This window comes from Geospiza fortis, unplaced genomic scaffold, assembly GCF_000277835.1.
Source record: "Geospiza fortis unplaced genomic scaffold, GeoFor_1.0 scaffold13, whole genome shotgun sequence".
NCBI classification, from domain to species: Eukaryota; Metazoa; Chordata; class Aves; order Passeriformes; family Thraupidae; genus Geospiza; species Geospiza fortis.
In genome coordinates, this window is record NW_005054384.1 from 5,470 (window position 1) to 13,941 (window position 8,472).

General features: G+C 40.4%; 1 protein-coding gene across 1 annotated transcript in view; it reads left to right on the forward strand.

Annotated features, from left to right (window-relative positions):
* The first annotated feature begins 792 nt into the window (after positions 1 to 792).
* LOC102031898 (voltage-dependent L-type calcium channel subunit alpha-1C-like) overlaps positions 793 to 8,472 on the forward strand; it is a 389,144-nt gene continuing 381,464 nt past the window's right edge. The window contains 2 exon segments of the mRNA XM_031060510.1: positions 793 to 1,120; positions 4,971 to 5,076. Coding sequence (XP_030916370.1) covers positions 837 to 1,120; positions 4,971 to 5,076 — 390 coding nt within the window. The 5' untranslated portion in view covers positions 793 to 836.

The following is an 8,472-nucleotide window of genomic DNA, read 5'->3' on the forward strand; positions in this document are numbered from 1 at the left end:
GATGTGTATATTCCATTATTAGGATTGGGCAAATGCATATACTTCCTCACTTTTGGCTAAAGAAGCTGAAAAACTTGGGACTGCCAGGTTTTAGCATTCTTATTATTTAGTACTTTTAACATAAATTTCTCCATTGATTCAATAGTTTATCAGGATATGGAATAAGTTCCAATTTCTAAACATGTGGTTGGCCTAAAGTGTCTTCACAGGAACATACAGAGCACAAAAGCCACCAGCTGTGTCCTTGTGTGCTGCTTTCTGCTTCAGTGTACCTTCTGCTCAGGCTGTTCTTAGAGCTGTACATATGTGTTTTTTGCAGGGAGAATTAAGCTTATTGGCAAAATTTCACCTTACCTTTAGGTAATCTCCAAGAAGCATAAAGGTTTTTGTGATAGGACTTGACAATTTCATTTGGGTCCTTTGCCGTGTACCAGATAGCATTGTGCTGCATGTCTGAGTGAGGAGGTGATGAGGACTAGCCTCACCTTTTGAACTTTGAAACAGTCCAACTTGCAAAATATGTGGGTGAAAAGAAAAAGAAAGGATAGTTTCTTTTCTTGGACTGTCTGGAGTCTGCATTGATTGGAGGCACTTCTAACAGCTCAGCATCCATCAGTCTTGTGGGGAATCTCTTGCAGGACAAAGGATTGCATAGTAGTATTACTTTACAATGAAGAATTTGAATTATTCTACACTGAAGGTTTAAAAAAAGCATTAGCTGTCTCTTCTGCAGTTTAAAAATCATCTTCACAAATTTCTCTGTTTTATTTTATTTTTATTCTTTTTCCCCCCCCACAGGTTCCAACTATGGGAGTCCCCGTCCAGCTCATGCCAACATGAATGCCAATGCAGCTGCAGGGCTTGCCCCGGAGCACATCCCCACGCCAGGGGCAGCTCTGTCCTGGCAGGCTGCCATCGATGCTGCCAGGCAAGCCAAGCTGATGGGCAGCGCTGGCAACGCCACCATCTCCACGGCCAGCTCCACGCAGAGGAAACGGCAGCAGTATGGCAAGCAGAAGAAGCAGGGCACCACCACAGCCACCCGTCCTCCCCGGGCACTGCTGTGCCTCACGCTGAAGAATCCCATCCGGAGGGCGTGCATCAGCATCGTCGAATGGAAATATCCTTCACACGGCCAGGCAGGCCTCTGTGCACAGCAGCTCCTGTGCAGGGGTGGGAGGAAATCCGTGGTGCATTGGGCTGAAATCAAAGCATCAGGTGGAATTTTGTGCATCGGGTGGAATTTCATGCATTGGGTTGAAATCCATGCACCAGGTTTGCAATCTATGCATTGGTTTGCAATCTGAGCCTCGGGTGGAAATCCGTGCCTCGGGTTGAAAGCAGTGGTGCATTGGGTGGAAATCCATGCGTCAGGTGGAAATCCATGCCTCGGATGGAAATCAGTGGTGCATTGGGTTGCAATCCACACATCGGGTTGCAATCCACACATCACATTGAAAGTTCCACCACTGGGAACTCAAAAGTGCACAAATAATTTTTGGTGTTTCAACTGAGGTTGTTTATGCTGAAGGGGGGGCAGGTGAGGAAAGAGGATTAGAAGTGAAATCTTAACTACACCCTGGTGTGAGAGACCACTAGAAGTTTGAATAGCTTGATAAGGCTGAGAGGTTGAATTCTGTTCTTTGGGAAAAGGATGGCCCAGGAAATGCATGGGAGATAGTCCTGACCTCAGATACCTTGAATATCAATCTATGGGATTGATAGCAGCTCCTGGCTTTCCCTTTTTTAATTTTAATTGGTTTTTTAGAGGTGTCACCAGTCCAAAGCTCTGCTACTTTGAACCATACACCTTTTTGTTAAAAATGTGACATCACACATTCTAGTGTATGGAGAAAAGAATGGGGCAAAAGGGCAAGGTAAAACCCCCCAAAGGTATGCAGTAAAACCCTGAGACTGGGCTGAAAACTGTTAATTTTACTGTAATTCTGGTCAAAATCGTAAGACACAGTATTGTGTGGTAAGGGATAAAGGAAAAAGAAACACAGTTAAAGTAACATGTCCAAATGCAGTGCAGAGCCAGATCTGACAGTCTGAACAAGAGACAGATGGTGTCACAGATGATGGATGATAACCACTGACACAGAGCTGCAGAGTGAAGGGGTTGGTGCTGCTTCCCTGGAAAGTCAGGGAGAGTCTGATCATTGCTTTATGGTGTGCAAAGAGCAAAGCCTTGTCAGTCATCCCAGTCTGGTCAGTGCAAGCTGGAATTTGAGTCTTTGGGGTGAAACTCAAATTCAAATTAAGTATCCCTCCTTTGCATCCTCAAAGAGAAACCAGGATTAACCCTGAACAGTAATCACAAGCTAATGGGGTTCTTCAGGAAATACAAAAGAAAAAGAATGTTTTTAGGGGTAGATAAGCATGTCAAGGAAAGGCAGTACGGAACTTGGCAGTAGTTAATATGATAAAAAAAATGAATTAAAGCATTTAAGACAATGTGATAATATTATTCCCTTGGGTGTCTGGTGGGATGCTGGGTGAAAACAGAAAATGAGTATATCAGGTATTACTGACATGGACATACTTTTCAGATTAAGAACTTGTTAAAAATGCTCCTGTCAATCTTTGGATGTCCTTAAACCACCTGCCTGCCTGTTCCTTTCTTCTTCAGATGCTAATTTTTAATCCCCTGATTAAGTTTGCTATTTTTTATTGCTTCTGACATAAGTCTGATACTTTAAGCATGAGATGATGGGTGATGACTAACAGGATAAAACTGAATATGGGTTTTCTTAGCAGCACCCCAGTCACCACATATCTTCAGAGTAACATTTGATAGATGGATAAGATCAGCAATAAATGATGGGAATGAGGTGTTGTAAGCCAGGGTACAGCACTGCTCAGACCAAGAGATGACCAAACACTGCAACTAAAGCCACACAAAGATGCTGGAGCTTGCAGTTTGGGGTTTTCTTTGGTTTTAGGTGACTTGATGGAAGGATTTTTTTCTATCAGAAGCTCTCACTGGACATCTGGAGTTTGTAAACATGAAACACTTCAATGACAACAAGCAATATCAAAGGGTTGTGACAGGCTTTAGTTTAATTCTATATTCTGAATTTTCCTGCTTGCTGAAAACTACTGAGAAAGGCTTAGCCTAATTTTTTGTACCACTAAATTTAAGCATAATAGATATGAAACAAATATCAAATAGTACTTCAGTAGTGTTTCTTACCCAAATGTTAGTGTTAAGAGCCTGAATGAGCAATTGCTTTCAAGAAAAAAGTGAAATGAAGTAATTATCTTATTTTGCAAGGATTTAGCTGTGTGTTTAATTTTCTGCCTTTTGTGCAGTGTATTTGTAGATTTTATAGAATTTAATGTTTACAGTGCAAAAAGAGAATTGAAGTGAAAGAAAATAAGTGTAAACAGTGATAAATTAATGGATAGTAATCCTGCCAAGAGAAACAAACAAAAATTTGGGGAAAAAGAAGTGATTAAGAAAATGAAAGCTTGTGGAAATCCAGGTCTTTAAGCAGTAAACATTATACAAACAGCCTGGGGCAGTACATACCTGAGAAGTCTTACTGATTTCTCAAGTAGATTTCTCTTCCTGCCCTGATCTGCTCTTCTGCCTCTGTGGTACCATTTATCTCCTATTATTCAGAGGCTTAAGCACAGTAGTCTGGTGAGTCTGGAGCCCTGTGAGTCTTCCATGTGTGAAATGCAGAATGCATATGAGTATAAACAGCAGTCAGGTGCCTGGAATTTGTGTGTATCTTGCAGCTCAGCTTAACATTCAGAGCTCTCCTTTCTGCTCAAGCCTGCTGAGAACAGCAGTCTGCTGACCAAAACCATACATGCTGTGCTGACATTTGGCAGCCCCATGGTAGATAAAGCCATGCTCAAATGCACTCTGTGGCACAGGTTATGCTTGGCATTCTCTCCTGCTCCTCGTTCCCCTCCTGAGCACTGGGGAGTTATCCCAGAAGTCGCCTCCAGGATGTTCTTGCAGGCCAGTAAATGTGGACAGACCATAAATCTGGTCTCTAGGCTGACTTTGGAGACACTTCACAGCAGCAGAGATTGGGGAGGCCATTGAAGTGGATGAAGTACAGTAGAAAAATGCCCTTTGGTTCCCCTGGACAGCCAGGGGAGCACTGAGCTTGTGCAGGATTTCTTTGTTGAACATTCCAAACCTTTGGTTTCTCTCTTCCCCAACAAAGCTGGTGCAAGGTTGAAATTCCTCTGGACTGTTTCTTTGTCAGAAGGGACTCCCAGCTTCCTGCTGTCCCTAAAACACTGAACTTCAGTGCTCCCTCTGATGCCAAATGAAATGCAAATAAGAGAAATACTCAAATAATTTTTCAGCAAAACAAGTATACATGGCAATGTGCGGTGTAAGCACATTTTGGACAAAAGACATTTTTTACCTTAACAAAATTTATCATTTTTTAAGCATCTCTAACCATGGTTATTATTGCTTGAGCCCTCACATTTAACTCCAAGATATGAGAGAGAAACTGAGAAAGGGAGGCAAGAATACAGCAGCAACAACAAAAGAAAAGAAACTCCAAAATGTTTGTTTAAATTATCTGAGAATTTATAAATGCAGATGAAAACAAGAAAAAAATTGTAAAAAATGCAAGCACAGTCATTATAGTACAGGTTTCCCTTATTATTATTCTTATCTTATCTTATTATGTAGTGCAGCCACACTCGAAGGAAATTTGGGAAAATACAATCTAAATAAGTAAAAGAAGAAAAAACTTTTAAGAAACCTTTGTTTATTCTGGCACGTGACTGGCCTACACTGCTTTTGACATATTAGGAAGAATTTTGGCTGGGAGTTCCTAAAAGCACTTAAAAAGGCATATGTTTCTTTTCAGAGTATAAGAGGCTTGGAATGCTTTCTTTAAACAGAGTTCTTATAAATATTGTTTTTTTAAAAATTTCTTTTTATTTTTGTGTGCTCATTTTGGAACAATTTCCTTAACTCCATTCCTCAGACCATTTGAAATAATTATTTTACTGACTATTTTTGCCAATTGTGTGGCCTTAGCTATCTATATCCCCTTTCCAGAAGATGATTCCAATGCCACCAATTCCAATCTGGTAAGTCCACAATGGTGTTTAGTTTTGCTATTTTGAAATTCCTTTTGAAAAGTGAAAATGGAGACTTGTGAAGGTAGAGAATGTAAATATATCCATCAAAGACTAGAACATCATAAAAATTGGTTTTGATTGCTATGTCTTGTCAGTTCATTTTACTACCTGTCACAGTGGAGCTGGTTTTAGAGATGAATATTCCAAAAAGTTGCACAGGTGCTGTATGTGATGTTTGGATCAACAGATTTCAGCTTGCTGCAAAAGGACTTGGTAAATTTTAACCTGCAGGTATTTGTGTGAGATATCTTTTAATCAGATATTTTAATCTGGTGGTTTTTGTCTTACTGTATGCCACTGTGAAAATGGTGCTGTCCTCTTCTCAGGTGCTTGATGACTGATTATTGTTTGCATCTCAGACACGTGCATTGATTTGGCTGAACAATATTTGTGCAGTTGGTGTTTTTTGTTTGGTCTGGTAGGGTTTTTAAAATTTTTTTGGTTGTTTTTGTTTTTTTTATTCATTCCCTCTTGTTGGGGGAATATAGCTTTTCATCTGTCACCAGTGATGCCAGCGTTGGTGCTTTGGGATTGAGCTGTCTGTATAAAAAGGAAGAGTGTTTACTTTTGGCTTAGCATGAAGCCATAGCAAAGAATTCTGTTCAGTAAGGGCAAAACACAAACCAGCTCTGGAACACAGTTCCCTGAATTAGCAGGAAACATTTTTTTCCCTCTCAAATATGTGAATAAATCTCCTACTTGTCAGGTTGACTCAGGATGAAAACTTACTCCCAGAGTTGAGGAGCAGGGATGCTATTTCCTGAATAAAATTTATTGAGACTTAAGAAATTTTAGAGCAGCAGTGGAGGAGAACAAAAGCCATACTTCTAAAGTAGCAACAACTGGGGTGGCTGACAGACACTGTAATTAAAAAAGATTCATGCTGCTCTTGGAAGTCAGTCATCTGATTAAATCACTCTTGAAGTTTTAGAAAACACATTGCAAACTTCAGGAACTGCTGAAACAATACTTCTATGCTTAAAAAAAAGAAGTAGTAAAAAATTTGTAGAGTGGTGCATTTGCACTGTAACTCCTTAAAGAAGTACAAAAAGAGAAGCAGGAGGTGGTAAGTGATTGTCAACTACTCTCTACATTTATACTACACATGAGATGGTCGTGTGTCTCTTTGGCTGTTCTTTATTAGTGTAACTTGGTGTTTAACAATGATGAGTTGTGCTGTGTGTATTTAAAATCTTCAGTAGGGCACCTCTCAAAAATTACTGTATTTTATTTAATGAAAACAACATTCAGTTGACCTTCTGGTCAAGCAAACAGGTATGCTCATTGCATGTTCTGACTTGCAGGGTTCAAAGAGGAAAATGAAGCAGATTTGAAGGTTCCAGGACTCACAATGTTTCTTTGAGTTTAATTGGGTTGTGGGGATGTGCCTCAATTCAGTGAGGAATTGGCTAAAACCAGGCTGGAAGTATCTCTGTAATTGAACAAGATATATTGAAACTGTTCTGCTACCAAGAAATATGTGCACCTTGTCATTTGAGTTTCCACTCTGCATCTGTTTTCCAAGACATCTTTTGCATCATTTAGAATGTCTATAAAAACTGTTGTGTTATTTGTTGGTGGAGTTTAAAAAAACCTAGCCAAGCAAGAGTTATCATCTCAGGAAAGTTTGGAAATGTTACAGCCTTGAGGATGAGGAGGAAATGTTAATTTACCTAAAGAGGTGTTTCACAGAAGTAGGGGAAGAAGGAAGGTAAATGAGTAATCTGCTTGACTCCACTTTTGTGTCTTCGTGGGAGAAAAAATAAAACTGGAAAATGGGATACTTGGTGTGGACTTGTGAAGTCAAGACTTTTCTACATTACAGAGAAAAGCCTGGAGCTGTGGCTGCTCAGTAGCTGTGCTCTCCTGTTGGTCTGTGTTTGCTGTTGTTGGGTTTTGTGTGTTTTGTTGCTGCTTTCTCAGTTTACACACTTATCCCTTGGCATGTGTACCCTGCTATTGAGGAGCACACTGCGTGAGTATACAGCATATGCTGCATTCTGTGAGTGAAGTCCGGAGCAAAAGGGAGGGAATGGGGGGCAAATGGGTGAGATAAGGGTGAAAAAATGTGTTGTGTTTTGGAACGGAATGAAAGGATAGATGAGAGTTACAGTTATTCCATCAGGCAGGAACTGTACAAGAGCGGTACCTCACTGTCAAAGAGCCAAACTGCACATGGAAGGGACTGGAAAGAAGCTGGGCTTAATAAATGTGTTCCTGTAAAAACTCATGTACTCACTTCCTCTTTGATTTTTTTTTTCTACCTGTGAGCATCTATTTCACAATCAGATTGATTTTGTAGCCATGAAGTCAAGGGCTGCCAAGGCTGCAATGTGACACAGGCAAGGAGGTTTTGTGTGCAGTGTGTGCATGTGGGTCATGCACAGATGTGTGTACTGTGCAGAAATGTGATTGAATCCATACAGAATTTTTCTGGCTGCCCAGAACTCTTGATTCATTTTCATGTTGCAATTTAGCTGGTTTAGGGTTAAAGCTACCACAGGGGCTCCCACATCTCTGGTTTCCTGAGACACCTCTAACTTCTCGAGATACAAGAAACTATCTACAGAAAACACAATGGGCAGTAACTGCTTTACAAGCTCTGAAAGTGCCAGAACATTTTTCCAATAAACTGCCAGATTTGCCTTAGGCTCAGAGTTTTCCTTCTCCAAAGTTTCATCACAACTTTTCAAATAAAATCTTCCTTGGTGACTGAGGTCAAAATTCAATCAATTGCCTTTTACAAGCTAATGGAGTAGAGGGTGGTGAGGGAAGAGAAAGGAATCCTGGACTGTGTGAGTGCCCTCTTTCCTTCTCTCTAAAAAAGTAGAAAAAGGATGCTTAAATAATGCTTTGAAAAGTATTTGCTCTGTGTGGATTTCACACGTGACCAGCCACTGGTCACATAAGGCACAGGCAGTGCTGTGTGCCTTCCCCATGTACCTGAACAAAACCAGTAACCTCTTCCATGTCTCCATTTGTCTTTAGCTGCAAAACCTATTTGATATGATTGAAATACATACACAAGAGTCCAGTAAATAATTCCTTCCCTTTTGCATTAGCCAGGAATTGTGAATAGCCAGGGCTGTGCAATACAAGTTTAGGTTTAACCCCACATAGATGTTCTGCCTGTTTCTCTGCAATCTTTCTTCCTACAAATTTTCAGCCCTTTTTTATCAAGTCTAGGGACAGTAACTTGAACTGTGAAGCCCTTTCAGTTTTGAAATGACCACTTATCCTAAACCCCCCATTTCCTATTTTTATGCTCACTGCAGTGTCTTTGTCACTGGCTTTAAGGAATATGCCAGGATAGTATAATGTACTCATAAAAAATGCTTGAAATTG